The sequence below is a fragment of the Ursus americanus genome, chromosome 20 (assembly GCF_024610735.1).
Source record: "Ursus americanus isolate L20-20 chromosome 20, mUrsAme1.1.p, whole genome shotgun sequence".
NCBI lineage: Eukaryota > Metazoa > Chordata > Mammalia > Carnivora > Ursidae > Ursus > Ursus americanus.
The window spans coordinates 54,192,036-54,215,270 of NC_142146.1; the positions used below are offsets into that span (position 1 = coordinate 54,192,036).

Genomic DNA, 23,235 nt, shown 5'->3' on the forward strand with positions numbered 1-23,235 from the left:
AAGACCAGTTTTCCTTTCCTTCAGACTTTTTATTTGTCTCTGTGCTTTAATTTTATTCAAGTGCATTTTTTATTTTTAAGTAGGCTCCATGCTGGGTGTGGAGCCCAACACAGGGGCTTGAACTCACGACCCTGAGATCATGACCTGAGTGGAGATCAAGAGTCAGGCTTTTAAACAAATGAGCAACCCAGGTGCCCCCCTCAAGTCCATTTTATTTATTTGTTTGTTTGTTCGTTTGTTTGGAGAGCAGGAGTGTGGGGGAGGGGCAGAGGGAGAGACTCTTAAGTGGAGCCTGACTCGGGGCTCAATCTCATGCGGTGAACCGAAATCAAGAGTGAGACGCTAACCAACTGAGCCACCCAGGCGCCCCCTCCTCCAGTGCATTTTAAACTCAGCTCCAAGCACATTCTTTCTCAAACAAGATGTGATCCTTTATTTCACTCTAAGATGTTCAGTGTTTCCTATTACTAACTACTACAAATCAAAACGCCCTGGTTTAACAGGGAGTTAAAACTTCTATACCTGCCAAGCTCTCTTTTACTCCTAGTTTTTATCAACTTCATTTCTTAATATTTCTTCCTGTGAACTCACATTCACTACTTTTTAGATTGTTTTTCTTTCCTCCAGTAAGTGCCTCTTACCTCAAAACCGATCTATAAACTCCAGTGATTTCTTGATTCTTTTCTTGTCCCCTTTCCTCGATGTTTCTTCCTAGAGGCCATTTAACACTTAATATGGCTCATATAGTAAATAAATATGTTAATTTATCTCAAGACATGCATGCATTTTTTTAATTGCTTTGTGAAGAGTGTTTGTCCCATATTTCATGTGTGTGTTTTGTGTGCACATTAAACTTGCAGGTTCCTTTATGGCCGAGGTTTGTTCTCGCGGCAGCGGCAGTTCTAATGCACTTTACTCAGCAGACACCCAATAAGATAGAATTGGCTGGCTGACAGGTTTTAAGATGAATTGTGAAGCATTTAGCAGCGTTTAATATACTTGCACCCCCCATTCTTTCATATATATTGATTATTTCTTAAAGAACATACCACTGTAATAGTAAATAGTTTTTTAGCCTAATAACCAGTATCACCTTTCTACCTACTAGGTTTCCAAATTTAGACCCTTAGTCATTCTGCTTTTCTTTTATCCTTTTGAGTATTTTTTACAGGGTCTGCTCTGGCCCTTTACTGTCTTTCAGACTGAAGTTGGCTTCTGTAAGAAGGTACACTGGCTGGGCACCTTTTGTGTCCTGCCTCACAAGCTTTTAGTTCATCTCTCCAGCTGCTAACCATCTGCTCACGTGTGACCTGGGGAACCTGGGAACTACGCATCTTCCACTCGCCCTGAGGCTTCTCTGCGATCCTCTGAATAAGTACAAACTTGAACTCTTTGCAGAGTGAACCTCTGCAAGGCAGCCCTCAACTGAGGGGCCCAGTTCTGGGGTATGGTCCACATGACTCCTCCGAGGGTCCCTAGTGGAAGCAAGCCCATTGCCGAATGAATTAAAAAAGACGAGGGAGAAGATCAAGCAATTATTAAGAGGGGCTCTTTAAATAAAGCTTCATATACAGCTCTGTATGTGAAGTACATAATTTGCTATTTTGGCGTATAAATGACGATTTGGGTTTAAGCTGTTTGCTTTCGTAAAATAATGGCATCAATGATAATTAAAGAGTAAGTGTAGTATAGTACCATTTGCCGGTAGAAAATGACTCCTAGGCTCTATCTGGAATCATGAAAGCAAGTTCGGACTGCAGGCAAAGAATTATGAACTGTCAGAAGATTTTCTCCAAAGTCTATCTCAAAATACCTGATTCTTGGATATAGTCAAGATATTAAACTTCTTTGGTGCAAAGCCAGACTGGGGAACTAAAATACTTACCCTATACAAATACCTGTATAAACACTTGAAAGACTGTTGGCTGCTATTAGGTGTTCACTAACAGAATTTGTAGCATTTGAGCCAAACTTTGAAGTATGTGAAGGACTAGCCAAAACCAGTAAGTTCTCTACTTTTATTCACGAAGTTATTCCAAACAAACAGAATGGTAACAGTCTAAATTGCTGGGAAAAGTATAAAGTACCACACAAATGCAAGATACTGATAATGGTAACAGTATTATTGTTTCTGGAGTGGTTGATTATACGAACATGCAATTTAGGATTTAAACTTCCAGTAGTACTTCTCATTGATTAAAGAATAGGTAAGTCATCTTAAATTTTAATTTCGTTTTTCACTTTTTTAGAATTCCAGTGAAAATTTTAAATTTTTCTTTGTATTATCTGTTCCTTGTGGAATAATTACAATCTCAGTTAATAAGATGACAGCCTGGTGTTGTGTTAAGGTGTAATTGACATATTAGTTTCAGGTATACAATATAATGATTTGGTATTTAGTATATTATGAAATGATCACCAGGATAAGCCTAGTTAACATTTGCCACCACACATAGTTACAGTTTCTTTCCTTGTGATAAGAATCTTTAAGATCTGTTCTCTTAGCAACTTTCAAATATACTGTACAGTATTATCAACTGTAGCCACCATGCAAAGCATGATATCCGCAAGACTTACTTATTTTATAACTGGAAGTTTGTACCGTTCGACCACCTTTACCTGTTTTGTCCACCCCTACCCCACCAGTCCTTTCTCAGCATCTATGAGTTCAGTTTTGTTTTATTTTGTTTTAGATTGCATAGATAAGTGAGAGCACATGGCATTTGTATGACAGCCTCGTTTTAACACGGGTTCACGCTTGAGCGTAAGGTTTTAACTGCCATTTGTATACATCGAGAGGCTCACCTCAGTATAAAGATGAGTTCTTGAAATATCTTGACAGAATCTAGTATTTTTTTTAAGATTTTATTTATTTATTTGACAGAGAGACAGCCAGTGAGAGAGGGAATACAAGCAGGGGGAGTGGGAGAGGAAGAAGCAGGCTCCCAGCAGAGCAAGGAGCCCGATGTGGGGCTTGATCCCAGGACTGGGATCACGCCCTGAGCCGAAGGCAGACGCTTAACGACTGAGCCACCCAGGCGCCCCCAGAATCTGGTATTTTGCTAGAGTTGCTTTCTCCCTGTTCCTCCTGAGAATCTTTCCCAACAGAAAGAACTCTGTACATGAAGTTGTATTGTTTAGAAATGAAATGCCGGGATGCCTGGGTGGCTCAGTTGGTTAAGCATCTGACTCTTGGTTTCAGGTCATGAGCTCAGGGTTGTGAGATGGAGCCCACATCTGGCTTTGCACTCAGAGCATAGTCTGCTTGTCCCTCTCCCTCTGCTCTTCCCCCTGCTCTCTCTAAAATGAATAAGTGAAATCTTTAAAAAAATGAAATGCCAAAATATAACTCCAATGTAGTAAATATATATATATATAGAGAGAGAGAGAGAAAGAGAGACCCTTTTCAAAGGCCTGTATCATGATTTTAATTAGAAGAGTAAATCAGTAGACAGAATTGGAAGGAAATGTGTACGCTTTCAATAATAGAGAGTATACCAATATTTGTAAAATATGCATTTTACTTTACTTCTGGTACCTCAGAGATTATCTCTTGAATAGCAAGGTAGTATGAGTCTAAAAATAGTTATTCAGCAGTGTGTCTCTTCGTTTTCCAGTGTTGGGAGAAAATTGTTATTAAGTTCTAGAATTAAATATGCTGTGCTAATGTGCTGAGTCTATTTACATTTTATGGAATAATTTTATTTGTTCTGCATTAGATGGCTGGCAGAGAAATTGAATAATGTTTGGTGATATTTTAAAAATTGTAATTCCATCAACAACTGACTTATGGAATCTAAATGTAAATCTGGAAATAAAAAATGTATGTGCTGTATTTGGCCACTCTGAGGACCCATCTATAACTTTTCCCCACCGTTGCCCAGGAGACTTTCCCTGGGAAGTCAGTTGTCGTTCCGGCAAGCTTCTCTTCATCTTAAATTGTGCTAACATTTAAAAGGAAAACTATGAAGGTTACAAAAAACATCTTAAAGTTAATTCTTAAAAATTGCAATAATAAGAGTACTGAACAATACAGAAATGTGGAGAGTAGAAAGTGAGTATGTTCTGCAATTGGAATATAGCCCACAGTATTTTCTCCCACACGTATCATATTACAGAATATGACATATACATATATGTATGCTTTACATAAAAAGGATATACTGTCACCGGTATTCTGTGACTTTGCTTTTTAACCTTAACTGTATTACCATGACGTTCTTCCTTTTCGGTACATACAGACCTTTCTCATTTTCTTCCAAAGGTTATAGAGCTGTTTGACAAAGGAAAAAAACAAAACAAAACACAACAAACCCCTTTTGATGAGCATGTACTGTATATATGTGTGTGTTTAACTCAAACTTGTCTTAAATTATGCAATTAATAGCTGTACAGGAATTAAAAAAAATTTTAACTGTGTGGATGGGTCTTCTAGGCACATATCTCAGAGATAATCCTTTTTAACAGTTTCTTTTATTTACATTTTCAAGTGGTTGTGAGTATAATTTTAAACAATATACGTATGCCTTTATTTGATCAACTTCAGACCCTGTGTGTATAATGCAGGACTGCACTGCAAGGAGGTGCCAAACTTGGCATTCTTAAGAGAGATGTTTTAAGAATTTCAGAATTCCCCGGATTCATACATGCCTCTCTGTTACTTAATTTCTCTCTTAAAGTTCTGTTTAATTTTTAACTGTGTTTCTAAACTGGGAGGGAGAAGAGTATGTTTTCTCCAGCCCCTCAGCAGAGCCTATCAGAATCTTTGGGGAGGTCTTTTTCAAAGTACACATGCCTTCTTCCTACCTCAAATGGAAGCATGCTTACCTGGTTGAAAAATCACTGCATGTAATTTCAGAGGTTACTAGTTAGGAGTGCTTTGCACAGATTGTGTAGCAGAGAAAAAACAAGTGAAGAATTATATATGTATATGTAACAAATATATATATATATATATATATAAAGAGAGAGAGAGAGAGAGAGAGGGGTGCGCCAAGACATTGGTAAACAGTTCTTTTTCAGGTTAAGGGGCATCATTGTCTTAGATCTCTTCATTCTCTGTTTATCCCATCATTCCATTATCAGCCCCAGCAGAGGACTCTCCTTTCTGTTCACTTCACAAGAGTTCCCGTGGAAGCATTAATGAGCACAGAACATCAAAGCAGAGATGTGGATGCCTTAGCATAGGTGGGCTCACTGCTGGGATGAGTGACTGGCTCCTGCATTCTGGACAAGGGCAAGTCAGGTTTATATCCAGTAAAATTACTATCCTGGGGCCTTCAGAGTTCAGTGGAATAGTTGAAACTCTGAGTATTAACTCTTTGTATGCCAAACCAAATCCATCATCTTTCATACCTTTAAACCTGGTAGAAAATTCCTACAGGTCTGTGAGTCTGTCTATTTGAAGATTCATCTTACTTGGTAGAGTGGAATCTAATAATGACAATGACAAGGGTATGCTTGTCTAAAGGATTGGTTTCATGGTGCTTTGAGTTTCCACTGCAGAACCTGAGGGGAAGTAAAAAGCCTAAGATGAGAAATACTAATGCGGTTCTCTACCTGTTTTAACTGCAGACTGCAGCTGAATATGTAAAATCGAGACTCCCAGAGGCCCTTAAACAGCATCTTCAGGACTACGAGAAGGACAAAGAAAATAGTGTTCTGTCTTACCAGACCATCCTTGAACAGCAGATTCTGTCTATTGACCGAGAAATGCTAGAAAAATTGACTGTATCCTATGATGAAGCAGGTATGTTTGTCTTTAACACACACATGCACACACACGTGCACACACACACACACACACAAATTTTTCTCCCTGCAGAAATGTCTTTACAGACTTTGGTTAAATTTAGGCCCTTTTCTGAGGTAGAAGAGGAAGGGCAGACTGGATTCAAAATTATATAACATGGATTAACAGTAGGTTTCTTCTCTGCAGTTTTAGTATCAAAAATTTCATCAAGAGACTTCTAAAAATGGCTCTTAAATCCCTTTAAAATTTTTGCTCTTTTCTTAATGGAATTTTTCTGGCCTTTAACAACCATGCACTCTTATTGATTTAATCGTTAAAAGTGTCACTTCAGTTTTGGATTCCAACTAAAAACTTTTACATCTAATAGTCCCAGGATTGTTACTTGCTTCAAGTATTATTTTTTAATTTCAGAGATTTTATTTTCTAAAGAGGTACCCTTTTTTTCCCTTGAAGTTTCGGGCTGAACTTGACTTTCTTTTCCTTTAGCTCCTCAGATGAATTCTCACCCCTAATACCCCGATGGAAACTTTGGCTTATTACCTGCCATAAGCTCATCCCATCTAAGGGAGTTTCTTAATGAAGGCACGGACAGACCTTCTTATAACACCATTTTAGATTATTACAAGGTCTGTTAGCTAAAACCCAATTTTAGTGAAACCAGTACAGTATTACTTGGAATTTTAAAATCTTTAATAAAATTAAACTTAGGAGAAATATCCTGATTAAAATTGTCATTACTTACCCTTTTCTCCCCCCAATGGAGAAAATATAGGAAAATAGATTGCTAATGGTCAAACGTTGGTAGTATTAACCCCCATTTTAATACCAAGAACTTCTGTTTTTAGTTTCACAAGGAAGTTTTTAGTTTGCATTTTATTTTCTTCCTCATGATCTCAGCGGTCTCTGTGCTGACATTCTTAACATTTGATTTCAAGCTTGAAGAGCAAACAGAAGAGCAAATTTAAAAAGCAAACATCACGCTACATATGCCTAACCACTACAGCAGTTTTCTAGTTACCAGTCCACTCCCATTTACATTCGAGCCTCCAAGCCCTTTACATCCCCGTCAGACAGGACCCACACTTCTAGCCCGAGACATTTCTACTCCTTCTCATTCTCCTTTGCTTATTAATTTTCCAGACACGTTGGCTTTCTTCTGCCTATCAGGTGGCTAGTTATTTGATCTCTGTATTTGTCTTGTTTTTAACATTCTTTTCTTTAGAATTCACATTTATCTCCCTCTCATCCCTAATGAAATAAAAAGGAAGGCTGTGATCAGCCCAATCAAAATAATATAAATATTCATAGACTCTTAGAGATCATAGAACTCATGTAGTCCACCCACTTCCTGTTCCCGTAACCATTTTATGCTGAGAAAACCGGGACCCACAGACCTGCCTGAAATCACACAGAGAGATATAGAGCTGGGACTCCAGCCTCCTAATTACTAATCAAGCTGGATTCTCCCCACACTCACACAGGTTCTCATCCCCTCAGAAGGCATTTGTTGAATGCGCAGCAATATCCTAGGCGGTTGGAAGACAAGAGGGAAGAGTGTTGAAAAGGTGGGGAGGAATCTGAGATGTAGAAAAACATAGATGTTGCTTAAAGTCTAGCTGGGGAGCTAAAACATCTGTGTATGACTCCTGGAGTAAAATTCCTGAGAACTAGGGCATAGGCACGCTCTGTCGTAGCCACACGCTGTCAGAGTTAAGCTGAGGGATGTGGAGTAAAGGAATCGTGAAAGTGGCTCAGATTTTCATTTGGGGCCAGCATTAGTTTAAACCCTGAAGGACAAATGATGAACGCGGTTTTATGAAGAGAAGAGAGACACAGTCTGTGTGGACGAAGGGGCCCAAGTGGACAACAAGATGACAATGACCATTAGCCCCAACCTCCTCCCACTCACTTGTACCTTCTTCGGGAATAATTTTGCACCCACCTGCACTGCTGGTAAGCAGCTGCTGATCTGCAGAGGTGCACTTGTACGTGGACTTCAGGGGCAAATCCTTTGACATGGGGTGATCAGTAAAGCCTGCAGTGGGAAGCAGTGGGAAGAATACAGAATTGGGAGCTAGAGATCTAAATTGGGGGACTTTCCTCTAGCTTCATATTGGTATGATCTTTAGCAATGTAATCTCTTATAGCCTCTGTCTCTGCATCTATGAAGTTGGGCTAGTAATATCTCACAGGGTAATCATAATAAAACAGCATGTTTGGGGAAGTCCTTAGAAATCATATCGCAAATGCTGCTAATGTTGAATGAGAACAGATTTGGATCTTGTCTGTCCCTCAGACCAGTTTAAAGTACTGTTAAGGGTGTTTTCTTGGCATGTGATGTTCGCAAAGGCAGAGGGAAATTTTTAAAAAAATGAAATTTTAAAAAATGTTCTTCAGATGCTTTGAGAAGTCAAGCAGCATCTGTTTGTTAAATCACCTACTCCGGGCACAGTTTGCCCTGGGTCCTTCCTGCATGAGGCGACACATTTTATGGGGACTGAGCATATGTATATGAATAAATGAATGTCACTGTGTGTTGTCAGATCAAAAGGTCACTGCCTCCTCCTCCATTACCCATGTTCTAAAGATTTCATTTAAAGAAAGGAGAAAATACAAAAAAGATATTGCTATTTAACAGAAAAATATTTCATCATACTACAAAAGAATTGGGATAGAAAATTGGTATAAAAAAAATATCCAGTACCTTCAGATCTAAACATCCTATCCTAAGACACTCATTTGCTTCAACTGCTTAGCTTCTCATGCTATCCCAGCTTTGATGTTCTTACATTCTTAATTCAGCTCTCCTAGCTCAAGGAAGTAGTTAATTGTTAATTGGACACTAGCCTGGTCTCTAGAGAGGTTAATTTGTCTTTAATGCTCATCCACTGATAAATCAGTCTGAGTGACTTAATGACAGTTGCCACCATCTGTGGCTTCTAAACTTCTAAAAACCAATTAATGAAAAAAAATCCTTAGACACTTGTCTGAAAGCATTGGCTTAGAACCTTTTCTCCCTCCCTCCTCTTTCTTAGTGTTTTCTTCTCAGCATTCTCTCTTTTCCTTTAAGCATACATACCTTAATGCTTTACTCATCCACAGTTCAAATATCCGGCAACCTGACATACCTGAAATTTAGCAAAGAATTGGGCAGTAAGGAAACACCACCGGCAACCATACCGTGTTGCTGAATTCATGGACAAGCCCGTACAACAGAGGCTTTAGATTTTCACCTAGAATCTATATATGTTTTATTTTATATTGTTCTGATCAGTTAGTTATATTTTCCAGTGTGCTATTTTCTTTTTTTAAATTCTTTTTCTGACTTTGAGTGTTACATTTTTATTGCAGAAATAGAGATAGGAGAATGGTATAAGAGAATAGTAATTCTAACAATATGGTTGATATTCTGCAGTTTTATATTCTGCTTTCTTTACTTAACATTGGTATGTCAGGGCTTCCTCATTATCAAACCTCTACGTGAAGATAACTTTGACGGCCACACAATATTCTGTTCTTGAAAGTACTACTCACTAAACATTCTTCTACTATGTTGGACGTTTGTGGTTTTTGTTTTTCCTTCTGCTATAATGAATAATGCTGCAATGAATATGGCGGGCATTTGTCTGCATTTCATTGTACTCTAGAGAATAAACTGTATAAAACTTGAGTTTAAAATTAGAATTAGAAGGTGGGGAAAGGGGATGATAACTGGAGCAGAGGCACTGAGGGCAGTGAGGAATATGAGTAAAGAGTAAATCCACAGAAACCCACAAAAGCAGTTGTCATATTCCCAGCATTGTACTGCACTCTGTGAAATCAGCATTCATACTCTATATTATAGAGTTGACATCATTGATCTTCATAGTGATGACCTTGATTCACAGAAAATGTTAGTTATATTTTGTATATAAAAATAGGAATTGTGTAAACCAGTTTAGAAAGATTGTCATCCAAGTGGTTTAAGTTTTGACAGGAATAAAGATGTTTTGTGGTATAATTCAAAGAGCTCTTGGAACCAAAAAGACCCAGACTATATTCTAACTCTACTGCCAACCAGGTATATGATCTTAAGTAAGTCACCAAACCTCCCTAAGGCCCATTTTCCCATAAATCAAAGGCACAGGGGCACCTGGGTGGCGCAGTTGGTTAATTGTCTGACTCCGTTTCGGCTCAGGTCATGATCTCACAGTCATGAGATCAAGCCCCGCATCGTGCTCTGCGCTCAGTGAGGTGTCTGCTAAAGTTTCTGTCTCCTCCCGCCACCCCTCCCCATGCTTATGCTCTTTCTCTCCCTCTAAAGTGAATACATCAATCTTAAATAAATAAATACATCTTTAAATAAAAGGCGTGAACAGGATCTCATAGATGTCTTCCATTTCTAAAACTGTAACTGGTCTCTTGACACTGGAAAACTCAGGTTGCCATAGTTTCTGCAATGTTGTATGTAGCTTCATCTTGAACCTTCTGTTTGTTCTATTGCCTTTCTCTTCTCTTCTCACGTAGTCCGTGTAACTTGTACAAAATATCTGACTAAAAAAAATAAAGCCGTCCTTCAGCTTTCTAGGCATCTGCACGTGAAAATGCCTAGACATACTTTTGTTAGTGGAATGAGGTGTGAGACTGTAAAAGTCAAGCAAAACTAGGTTTTGGAAGGAGAGCTTCTGAGCCATCATTTATGGATCCTCATTAAGACAGCTTAGATATTTGTATTAGCATTTATTAATTATTAGCATTTATTAATACTAAGCAAAATTCAGAGTGAGAAGTAAGGTGTATTTTGCATTTGATCTATTAATGTTTTTATTTGGCTTGAAGTACAGGTGCATACACATTTCAATAGGTTCAGTTTAGCATAGAGACATTTACAAAGAAAGCAGTGGCATGATTTGAGAAGAGATCAAAATAGCATTTCACACCGTCTCACAGAGCGTGATTAACATAAATCTTCTTAATTTGTCATAGTGGGCAAAAGTTAAAGGGCTGAAATTGCAGGAGAGGGAATCTTTCCTCGTATTATTTATTTTTATGCTGGTATATTATTCATATTTCTCTAAATAATCTCAAGTTGTTTTTAAGTTTTTTTTGGTTTGTTTTTTAGTTTGGGCATAAATAAATAACCTCCATATTCTCTTGTTAAGGATAAAGTAGTACGGCTTGTAATGCCTTGTCATTGAGGGAATTGTGAGGAGAGTAGGCCCAGTTATTTGAGAGTGATATTCTCTGCCTCACACTCAGGAACCCTCAGGCATGGGAAACGGGAGTAAAGAGCTGCCCGCCTCCTCCTGGGGAACAGCCAAGTGCACCTGTAGTGGGCGGCCTGCCCAGGTGTGCCTGCTTGCTGCGGGCCACGGACGCAGTTGCCTAAGTTGCTGATCAGAGCTTCATCTCAGAGTTAAACCTAAGACCAGGAAGGATTTTATTTCTGTTCTGACAGTTCACTAGAAACCCATATAGCTTTCCGACGAGCATATGTTTCCACCTCGTAGAAAGAGCACTTACAAGTAGGAAGTGAACCAGAGAGTGCAGATGAGGGAAGGAGAGAACTCAGCTGGCTGTTTATTGTGTTCATTTGGGCCTCAGTTAAAGCTGGGGACCTGCAGATCCATTTACAAGTGTCAGGCAATCACAGACAACTTTCCCAGAGGAGGTGAGAAAGAAAGAGCAGCATTAATTTTTCAGCCTTTGCTTTGAGATTCCCTGATGCAGCTCTGCATTAGAAATTCCCCGGAGCTGGACCCAAGCAAAGCTACCTGCCGTGAAGACACACCAAGTACTGTAATGTACGTTTTGGAGAAATAGCTTTTAAAAAGGGTGGAGAATGTGCTCTGAGCAGTTGAGGAAGTAGCCGGAAGGTTACCTCCGATTGAGCTTATTTTGTTCTTCTCAAAATAGACGGTACCTTAAAGTTACACCTACAATTTAATTGAGCCATTAGTGTCAGGGTAATCAGTGATCTCAAAAGGAAAGCCATTTACTGTCATGGGGAAAAAATTGAACACCCATCGGGAAACCAAACCCAGGAAAGAGACTGTGAATTATTTAGGGCCCTTTCAGGTTTTCTAAGAACATAAAAAATGCAGTAAAAGGCATTTGCAGGAAGTTCTTCACTCTAACAAATAGAGTGAATTTCTCAGTATGTTTCTCAAACATGTCTTGATGGAAGGAGTAACACTAAGGTTTCCTTATGTTATATCTTCAATCAGGACCTCATTTCTGGGCTCAAAAGATACTCCTTGATGACAGGATTTGGAAGAAAGGGAAAAACCGGGACCCAAAAGAAACTTAAGAGAAATTCAGTATTCGTTGTGCAACCTCTGATACCAACTTCTGAGTTGTTTTTTTTTTTTTAAGTAGGCTCCGTGGAGCCCAACACTGGGCTTGAACTCATGACCCTGAGATCAAGACCCGAGCTGAGATCCAGAGTCAGATGATTAACCAACCGACTGAGCCACTCGGGCGCCCCCCAACTTCTGAATTTCTATAAAAAATTAAATCTGTTTTATTTTTCCATGTAAGAGTAATAGAGATACATTTTAGGACTTTTTTTTTTAAAGTGGCAAATAGAAAAGATAATCTCTAATTCTATCACTTAAACGTAACCGCCATCTTTAGTATAATTACTTTCACTCATTTTTCTCTGTTGGGGTTTAGTTCTTTATGCCCAATTTTTTATATATATATATATATATATATATATATATATATATATATATATATACACACATATATATATTCACTTAGGACTGAAATGTAGTCATATTTCTCTATGCTCTTATAAACTACTCAGAAAAGTAATTGGTAATGGTTGCATAATAACCTATTGAGTGAATATGCCATAGTTACCATTCACATAACCTTTTTAGTATTTCCAGCATGGTTCCTCCCTTTTTTATTCACGTTTCAGTTCTCATCACCATATAGAATCCCTGAATTTGGAGGTCTGTGAATAGATAAGAATGGTAGTATTATTAACAAAACAATAATGAGGACTTTTGTAATGCAGCCAATTATTAGTCACATAACAGTGGGAGCAGAAGATTAAAATAGCAAGTCAGAATCCACTTATAAACTGAGAACTTCTCTCTGGTCAAGGATAGCAATCTTTTTAACCATGCTAATTTGAATTTCAGTTATACTTCTTCCCTTTCCCCCTTTTTATCATGGATTTCAAAAGCCGAAAGATAAGGGTCAGGGAGTAATAACAAAGTGACTTTGCCATCTACAAACTAGAAAACTCTAGGCCATGGATGTTGGAAAGTATCCAAACATGTGATCCACAAACCCTGGGGCCAGTCTTCATTTCTGTGATGGGACATGGCACCTCTCTCTGCTTGCTTTCTTCCACTGTTAAAAAGGACATTACGTTAGGTATTTTCTTCAGTTGCTCTCAGCTTTACCAATGTGTGATTCTGTCTTTAGTTCATTTAACATTCATTGGTTTATTCATGTATTCACCCTGTAAACATTGAGCTCCTGTGAGCCAGGCATGGTGCCTGCCACTGGGAATGCCCAGATGACCACGTGGCCTTCACTGCAAGTATGTGTGTGTGCAGAGACAGCAGTAGAAGCATAGAATTGGAGGACAGTGCAATCCGTGCTGAAAAGGGTGTATTTGGAGGACAGTGAATGTGTTGAGGAGGAAGGAATTAGATTTGGAATGAGGAAATGTTCTTAAATCAGAAAATCATAAGAGAATCCATAAGCCTCTTGAACCGTAATGTCAGTTGCGTTTTTAAAGGCAGGGTTATTGTGACTAATGCTTTATTTCTTCTTTGCTTCCTGTGATTATGTGCCAGTACCTATACTCGCCCTCTAGCATCACCTTCCGCATTTCACTTTTTTTTTTTTTTTAAGATTTATTTGTTTATTTGAGAGAGAGCACACACATGCGTGTACAAGTTAGGGAAGAGGCAGAGAGAGAATCTCAAGCAGACTCCGTGCTGAGCACAGAGCCCCACACAGGGCTCCATCCCATCACCTTGAGATCATCATCTGAGCCAAAACTGAGTCGCACACTTACCTGACTGAGCCACCTAGGCACCCCCACTTTCCACATTTTAAGTGTTGCTCTCCAACTAGTATTAATTCGTTTACATTAATTAGCTTACATCAATATATGTCAGCATTGCCTGTTTTCTTATGAGATCTCCAAAATTTAAAGAAAAGATAATTCAGACTGAATTTTGTAAAAGCAAGATGATGGGGAGTTATTTTTTTTAAAAAAATCATGTTCTCCAACTTCGTCTTGCATTTTTAACGGAAAGTCTCATATTCACTCTGAAAAGACATTGATCCAAGTTTTGCAGTGTGCAGAATAAAATTTTAAATTTTGAGGAACTTTGCTGAGAATACTGGAAACGAACACTGAGATTTAGAATCAGGAAGTGCCACCTCTAGTGATTAAAACATTTCAGTGGAGCTGTGTTTATCTTTCTAATCAAGTTGTCATTGTTTGCCACAAGGGAAGTAATGTTATTACCTGCTCTAAAGTAGTATTTGATTACGAGGACTGAAGAAAATGTGTACACTTCAAAGAAAATAATTGTACCAGGTGGTCACAATTTAGACTGCATTGGCCAGCCAGAGAAGGGCTGCTGATACTCTCTGTATCTCTTCCTCTCTGCACTATTGGAATTTTGTAACCAAGATTCTACAGACTTCGTTGGAATGCTTGTAATAAATTTTAATGAGATCCAAGTTAATTGTAAAACCTTCAGTCTGTAGGGAAAAATAGGATAATTTTTAAAGTGCCAGAATTTCTAATGTACCGTGACTGTCCATTTGCAGTAGTGAGATGTAAGCAAAATGCATCCTCTGGCTGACTTTCAGACTCGGAAGATCTGTAATCATAGGCAGCTGGACTGCTGTTTAATGTCATTTTGCAAGAATGTTAAATTTAATCTTTGGGAGCTACTAGACACTCTGAAGTTTCATTTGGTAAATTGCCTCCTGAAAGGCACTGTTTTCAAGCCACCCTCTCTTGCCCGGAGGAGTTCTCAGTGTGTTTCTTTCTTTAGTTAATGTTCTTGTCTCCAGGCTGTGTGGCTGAGGCCATTTCTTTTTTTTTTTTTTTTTTAATTAATAATGATTTTTTATTATATTATGTTAGTCACCATACAGTACATCCCCGGTTTTCGATGTAAGGCTCGATGATTCATTAGTTGTGTATAACACCCAGTGCACCATGCAATATGTGCCCTCCTTACTACCCATCACCGGTCTATCCCATTCCCCCACCCCCCTCCCCTCTGTAGCCCTGAGGCCATTTCTGATGAGGCCCGTGTGATGAAGACTCTCTGCAGGACCTCCCTCCAAGAAGCACCTGAATGTGCTCTTGTAGTTCTGTCATCAGTCCAAGGGAACTGTGGATCAACCACGGAGAGATCACTGGGACAATCCCCGTTCATCCAGCACACACGTATGTCCACTGTGTACCGGGCTCTGGCTAAGCGCTGAGAGTCTAAGAAATGGGGAAGGACAGTCTACTTAGAAGTCTTTTCCCTTTGAATGTATTGCTAATGTTGACTTTGTCTCTATAAATTCATCTTCTAGTGAGACCTGCCTCAAAATGACACCTTAACCGGCTTCTTCCTGAGTCAGAACTTTCCATTCCTCTGATCTCAGTCCTTCTCGTTCAAGGAGGTAACGCAAATGGCACTCTTGTTATTTATATCCTACTTGCTTCCTCAGAGTTTGATTTACATACAATCAATAGAGACACACGTACAATAATGGTGTTACAATAAAAATAGAAAAGCAACACCGGAAAAGAGACGGCAGCAAAGGTACTAACCATGAAGAACAGACAAAATAAAAACATTCTTCAGTGGGGCGACTTCTCTTCTGTACTTGAGCTTATGTAGACCTTTTCAAGAGGCACCTGGTAAACAGGACATTGAACAACATTACCTCAGCCTGGGTTCCCTTAAAGCGGAGCCTAGAACAAAAGCCTTGAGTGCAGATAGTTAATTTAGGAATGCAATCCCAAGGAATGGGAGTGAGGGGCGTTGGGAGTGCAAAAGGAGGCAAAAGAAAAGAGAAACAAGGACACATTATGGAGTTGGCCTCCCCAGAGGGCGACTGCTGCTTATGCCTACAAAGGAAGCTTTTAAACTGCATCCCAGAACCATCCACCAGGAGGTGAAAGGGGAAGCAGTTAGCTACTAGTCCCACTCCTCTTTTGTCGATGTTAGCTCTGCAGATATGAATTTCTCCACACTTCTGGTTTACGTATGTCTGAGTGCTGAGTGGATTCGGCAGGTTTCCCACACCTTGGCATCAGGGAAGCTCCCAGGAAGGAAGCAAGTGATAAATGGCTCAGGGCAAGGCTGTATCTGGGCTGAGCTGGTCCCTGCACCAGTGGCCAGCTTAAGAGGTGGGACGAAGAGAATGCAAAACGGTATGTAGGAGATGTCCCACACGAGCACAACAAATGAAATCTTAAAACAAGTTTATAGGAAACGTATGTGAGTTTGTCTTACTGTCATTTCTTGCATAACAACCATCTTTAAAAGGATATATTATTCATGTTTTCCAAAGCTCTGGTACAGCAGCTGGCTTTACCCAATGCAGAGAGCGTTCAAGTGCATTTATAGAAAAATCTTACATACAGCAGAAGACAAAAGGAGAGGGTATTTTGCTTGATGTAACAGTTGGCAGCTTCCTAGCTCAAACCAAAATAATTGACTAATCCTCATTTTTATGGCTAATGAATTCAAGTATTTGGGCTCTTCCACCTGAGTGGCACAGTGAGATCCAGCTTTTCACATGTGTAAAAATTAATTACCTTCCACAGATAATTCACAACAGTGGTTACTCTGGAGAGGAGAAGCTGGGAAGGAGACTTACATTTTTATCCTCTCATTGTATTCCAATTTTTAACTTTGTTCATGCATTTTCTATTTTTTTTTAATTTTCAAAAAATAAATAGAACTAAACAAACCTTCCTAGTATATTTCCCCTTATCTTCAGCGATGGAAATAGAATAGAATAAGGCTGAAAGCCATTCTTGTTTTCAGTAAAGCTTTTCACCCCTAAGTCATCATGTATATGCCTGGAATAAGTTAAGAACGGAACTCAGCAACAAGGTCAGCCATTATGGTACTGCAATGTCAAGGCCAGAGAAGATCAGTAGTGAGACCAACTCAGTACCCTGCCAATGATCACCTGGGCTCCAGGGCTTATGCCATAGGGTTCTTGGAAGTGTTTATGCCCTGAGCCAGCACTGGTACCAGAGTGCAGTGAGAGATAGCCTTATTGAAGAAAAAAAAAAAAAAGTTCACCTGAAAGAGAATAGGACCCATGGGCATTGAGCTGATGTGGATTCAACATTTTTTCTTTCTTTCTTTTGTTTTGTTTCAAATTTTTATTTAAATTCTAGTTCATTAACATATAGTGTAACTTTGATTTCAGGAGTAGAATTTAGTGATTAATCACCTATATATAACACCCAGTGCTCATCACAAGTGCCCTCCTTAATACCCATCACGCATTTAGCCCATCCCCCACCCACCACCCTCTGTCAACTCTCAATTTGTTCTCTGTAGTTAAGAATCTCTCATGGTTTGCTTCCTTCTCTCTTTTTTCCTCCTTCCCCTCTGTTTATCTGTTTTGTTTCTTAAATTCCACATATGAGTGAGATCATATGGTATTTTTCTTTCTCTGACTTAGTTCACTTAGAATAATACCCACTAGTTCCATCCACATCATTGCAAATGGCAAGATTTCATTCTTTGATGGTTGAGTAATATTCCATTGTGTATATATACCACATCTTCTTTGTCTATTCATCAGTTGATGGACACTTGGGCTCTTTCCATAGTTTGGCTATTGTTGATAATGCTGCTGTGAACATCGGGGTGCATGTGCCCCTTTGAATCCGTATCGGATTCACCATTTTCTGATCTTACTCCCTGGTGGTTGCCTCTGTTTCACCCAAGCTTGATTTTCCTGTGTCTGACAAGTCGCCTGACTTGCTACTTTAGTTGGCCTTTTAGTCTGATCGTCTTTCCCGAATTATAGCCAAACCTCTACTGATTTTCTTGCAAGGGAAGTATAGCGCAATGAAAACAGCCTAGACTTTGAAGCCAAACTGGCTTCAGGATAATTCCTTATGATAATATCATGCCTTATGGGGCCTTTTATGAGGATTAAAGATAATGTATGGAAAATGACAGACAGGGTAGATGCTCTAACAGTGATGGCCTTTCTGTTATTACCTTTGCCATTTCCTAACTTGGCATATTTTTAGTTGGTATACAGGGGCATTTTTCAAACCCCTTCATGGCAGAGAGTTACCTATCTTCTACCGTGCATGAACTAACTTCTCACAGAGGGCACAACAGAAACCAGCAAAATACTGGCTCTGTCAACCTCCTCTCTTCCTTGTGCTGTTCTGAATGGAAGAGCAATTCCTCAAGGTCATTGGTACTCTGTTTTCGGTTTGTTTTCTCCCAATGCCATGTATTAGTTATCTCTTGCTGCATAACAAATCACTCCAAACCTTAGCAGCGTTAAACAATAACTGTTATCCTCTCACACAGTTTCCTGGTTGGTTCTCTTGTGAAGTTGTAGTCAAGTTGTCAGCCAGGACAGCAGTCCTTGAAGACTGGGGCTGGAGGTACTACTTTCCAGCTTACTCATGTGGCTCTTGGCAGTGGCCTCAGTTCTTTCCCCATGGCCTCTCCTTAAGACTGTTTGCTACGTGGCTTCCCTCTGAGAGATCTAAGAGCAAGGGAGTACCCAACATTGAATGGCAGTCTTTTGTAACCTACTATTGAAAGTGACATACCATAATTTCTGCCATATGCTATTGGTCACAAAGACCAATCCTCACTCAGTGTGGGAGGGGACCACACAAGGGTATGAGTACCAGGAGGTGGGGATCACTGGGGGCATCTTGGAGGCTAGCTACCACTGTCTGAGTTGTAAAAATATCTACTCTTAACTCTGCCAACTCCTTCACCTCCCTTCTCTGTTATCACGTGTCCTCTCATTTTCTCATCCATACCTTCATCCTGCTTCCCTTAAGTCCAAAGCTGGAGCATTCAGCCCAGCACTAGAATGGTCTTAGGACTGTTTAGACTTAGCATTCTTTCCCACAACGGCAGTTTGTGTTTCCTTTGGCCAGTGCCAATGCACCATGAATGTATCAGTTGTTAAATATTTTGAGTATTACTTCTGACTCCTCTAATTCACGAGGATCTTTCCTTCTAGAGCTTCCTAACACAATTCCTGGTATCTTAGTCCGTTCAGGCTGCTATAACAAATGCCACAGACCGAGTGGCTTATAAACAACAGAAATTTATTTCTCACAATTCTGCAGACTCTAGAGTCTGAGATCAGGATGTCGGCATTAACCGGTAGGGACTCTCTTCTTGCTCACAGACTTCTGACTCCTCATTGCATCCTCACACAGTGCGAGGGGCTAGGGAGCTCTCTCTGGCTTCTTTTAAAAGGGTACTAAGCCCACTCCAGAGGGTGCTGTCCTCGTGACCTAATCACCTCCCAAAAGGCCCCACCTGCAAATACCGTCATATTAGGATTTCAACATGAGAATTTGGCAGGGAGACAAACATCTGGGCCAGAGTCTTCAGTTATTTCTGCGGGTGTGAAACTGCAGCTTTGTTTTCACAGCAGTATCCTAACTGCTTCAAGGTGAAGGCACTGGACGCCTGGGTGGCTCAGTTGGTTAAGCATCTGCTTTCTGCTCGGGTCATGATTCAGGGGCCTGGGATTGAGCCCTGCATCAGGCTCCCTGATCAGCGGGGAGTCTGCTTCTCCCTCTCCCTCTCCCCCTCCCCCTGCTTGTGCTCTCTCTCTCTCTGGCAAATAAATAAAATACAATCTAAAAAAAAAAGATGAAGACAATGAAGACATTGCTCTGTAGCTGGTAGTAGTTTCTGTCTGTCTCTCCTTCCTCATTCCCTCACTTTATTTTTCTTTCTTTGTTTCTTTCCTTTAGCTGGTTATGTTCTAAAATTCATCACATTTAAATTTTTTATATTTATTAAATAATTTGATGACTGTTTTGTTTTACATTTTTAAAATAGTTGATTAGAATAGAGAAATTATTTTTACATTTGACCCAGCAGTGGCCCTCAGTAAAAAGAGTTTCCTCTCCTTTATTGCTTCTTGGCTGCCTCTTCTTTAGTGTAGGGAAAAAGTAAAGAAGCAACAATGAAGTCACTGAATATCGTGTCTGTCTTTTCCACTTTTTACTATTCCATAATTTCCCATGCTGTGGGCTTCTCCTTTCCTACCAAATTCTCACCTCCGATTCTTTGCTCCGAGAGAAAACAGCAGTAAACAAGTCTCTCATTGTGTCAGTGTCAGTGCAAGACTGTGGATGGAACTAGCAAGTAACTTTCCCTGATTTCCTAGAAACTGCTTCATTGTGGCTAGATTTTTTTTAAAAGATTAATTTATGTATTTGAGAGAGAAGGAGAGAGCACACATGAGCAGGGGGAGGGGCAGAAGGAGAGGGAGAATCTGAAGCAGACTCCCCGCTGAGTGCAGAGCCCCACAGGGGGTCCCCCTCAGGACCCTGAGATCATGACCTGAGCCAAAGTCAAGAGTTGAACGCCAAACTGACTGAGCCACCTGGGTGACCCTGTGGCTAGATTTTTTAAAAAACGTTTGGAGAAAAGCATTATTTTTGAGAGAATGCATATATATATATATATATATATATATATTTTTTTTTTTTTTACCTACCACTCTTTTAAAATTGCTTTCTGATCTACACAAGATTCAGTCTGAGATTAAACATTAAAAGAGCTAGGAAAAATAAAAATGCCCTCACAGAATTAGAGATGCATTTGATTTTTGCACTTAGACTCAGCCTGCCGAACGTGTTGGCCCACATAAATAGAAGGAAATAAACTCAGCCAAATTTGCCTACTTATCTGAAGGCCTACATGTGTTTTAAAATCATACCTGAAAATGTTACGGGCCTGGTGTAATTGCATTTGCAAATAAAATGTAGGAAGATCGAGTGCTCAGAGTACAATTAGGCGTGTTAATTTTCCCTTTTGGCTATATATGTCAGAACGTCAAGCCTCTTCAGTTGACTGTACTTCCTTGTAAACCTTACCCTGTAGGGGAAATCAGTATTCCAGAGCCACCAAAGAAAATGAGCTTGTCTAAAAATAGTTGCCTGTTGACAAGATTTTAGCTTTTTTTTTTGTAATGTGAAAGCTTTACAAAATGGAATGAGGTCATACGTGACAGATGCAGTCAAGTCCACTTCTAATCTATAAATCCCTGAGTAGCTGCAGTTGTGTTAATTTTTAAATGGCTATTTTTAAGTCGTACTGGATTGATGACCTCCTCAGCATTTTCTCTATTTCTAAGCATTTGGAGGTACTTGGTTACATTCTGTTCTTTGGAGATCAGTGCACACTGTTCACTGGTGTGCACTGGTCCTACTTACTAGAGTCTCAGATGAGGTTCTGTTTTGCCCTGCTTTTATTTGTCAGGAATTGTTTTCTAACAGCCCAAAATAATAAAATTGGTTTACTATAGTACTCTACAGTAGTGGTTTTCAACCAGGGACAATTTTTAACACATTTACCCCATCTCCTAATATTTGGCAATATCTGGAGGCATTTTTAGTGTCATTAAGGAGGAGAAGTTGGGGGGAGGACCAGTGGTATCTAGTGAGTAGAAGCCAAGGATGCTGGTAAAATATGCTGGAATGTACAGGACAGACCTCACAGCAAAGAATTATCTGGCCCAAAATGTTGATAGTGTTGGAGGTTGAGAACTGCTTTAAAGCAGTCATTCTCAACCTTTGTGCTGTATTAGAATCATTTGGGGGTGGGGGCTTATGCCCCGACTGCACCCAGACCAATTAAATCAGAATCTCTGAGCAGTGGGACCCAGGCCTCAGTAGTTTTTAAATCTCCCCAGGTTATTCCAGTGCACAGCCAAGGTCGAGAGCTGCCACTTTAGCGCAAACAATTTTGGAGGTCAAGACTAGCGTAGGGCATTATCCCAGATAGTTTCCTTACTAAAGAACCTGAAAGGGCCTTATTAAAATGTGGTTTGACGTGTGGGCAATGTCCCATTATAGTATTGTGAAGTTCAAGTGAATTTGTAGTAACTTTTTCTATTCTGTAAAGCCAGCACTTAAAATGTGAAGAACTTCTATTTTCATTGCCATATTGGAAGTTCGTTTTCCCTTGATTCTGTGTAATAAGATATGTTCTTTTCTCCTGCTGGTAAGTGAATATAACAAGTATTTACTAGTAGCTTTAGTCAGGGACGTTCTTTCAGTTAACTTTTGGGATGTTTTGAGCATTGGAGGTTTATTTTCCTTGAAGGTCTCCGATGTATTTTTATGACTTGATGAACAAGTCTCATCGTTTGCATCTATCTGAATCCATTTGCTATGCAAAGCAACTAAAATATCACTCTAAGAATATTTGCTTTGAATGTTTTCCCCGCATCCCTTCCTTAACTATGTTCTCTCACCAAAAACCAAATTTTCAAGTGCATGGACAGTCACTCTAAACTCTAAACAAATAAATATTCTTTAAGTATTTATAATGTATACTTTTCATTAACGTAAATTTTTTTATTTTATTTTAGATGCCTGTGTTGATGGCACAGGTTCTCAGGGAACCCCGAACCAGCTCCCAAAAAACCATAAATGGATCTAAAAGCTGTTGACAGTTAAGGGTAAATTGAACAATTCTTAGTGCTGTATTACATCATCGAACGCATTCCATTTATAAAAATGAGCACATGCTTGCCTAGCGGACAATAAAACTGTCCTTGTCCACATTTGTCCCAAAGCCGCACGGGAGATCAGGTTGTCCAGCTCCAGCTCCTTTGAAGGAGTAGAGTGTGGTGTAAGTCCTGGAGAGCCATCTGAAATCTGGATCATTAACCTGCTCTTCTACCTGTGCCCCACAAGCCCGTCAGTAGGTGCTGCACAGCAGTCAAAGGGCATGGGAATAAGGAAGAAAATGGTGGTGACCACAGAACCCAGAGGCTGCCCGTGTTCTGTTGGTTTGTCAGGTTCCTCAGGCAGGACAGGGAGAGGCCCAGGTTTCCTGGGGCCTGAGTCTTACATAATTTGGAGAACCCTGTTTAGGGTAAGAGAATAAAAATTAGGTACAAAATGCAGATTTATTTAGAATGAGAAAAGAAATCACAGTAAGTTGCAAATTTAAAGAGGTAACAAATACCCAAATGTTATAGAACCTAGAAAATAACATTTTTATTCTTATTTTTAATTTTCAAAATATTTATTTATTTATTTGAGAGAGAGAGTGAGAAAGAGAGAGCATGAGTGTGAGGGGCAGAGGGAGAGGGAGAGAGAATCTCAAGCAGATTCCATGCTGAGTGTGGAGCCCAATGTGTGGCTCAATCGCATGACCCTGAGATCACAACCTGAGGTGAAACCAAGAGTCAGACGCTTAACTGACTGCACCACCCAAGTGCCCCCCCAAATAATAATATTTTTATTAATT

At 39.6% G+C, this 23,235-nt stretch overlaps 1 protein-coding gene across 7 annotated transcripts in view; it reads left to right on the top strand.

Annotated features, from left to right (window-relative positions):
• PPM1L (protein phosphatase, Mg2+/Mn2+ dependent 1L) overlaps nucleotides 1–23,235 on the top strand; it is a 289,156-nt gene that overhangs the window by 184,089 nt on the left and 81,832 nt on the right. For all 7 annotated transcript variants that reach the window (XR_015727928.1, XM_045811472.2, XM_087870320.1 and 4 more), the window contains exon 2: nucleotides 5,575–5,749. Coding sequence is in view for 6 of the 7 variants with exons in the window: in XM_045811472.2 (XP_045667428.1) it covers nucleotides 5,575–5,749 (175 nt within the window). In the remaining variant the exon portion in view is untranslated. The remainder of the gene's footprint in view (nucleotides 1–5,574; nucleotides 5,750–23,235) is intronic.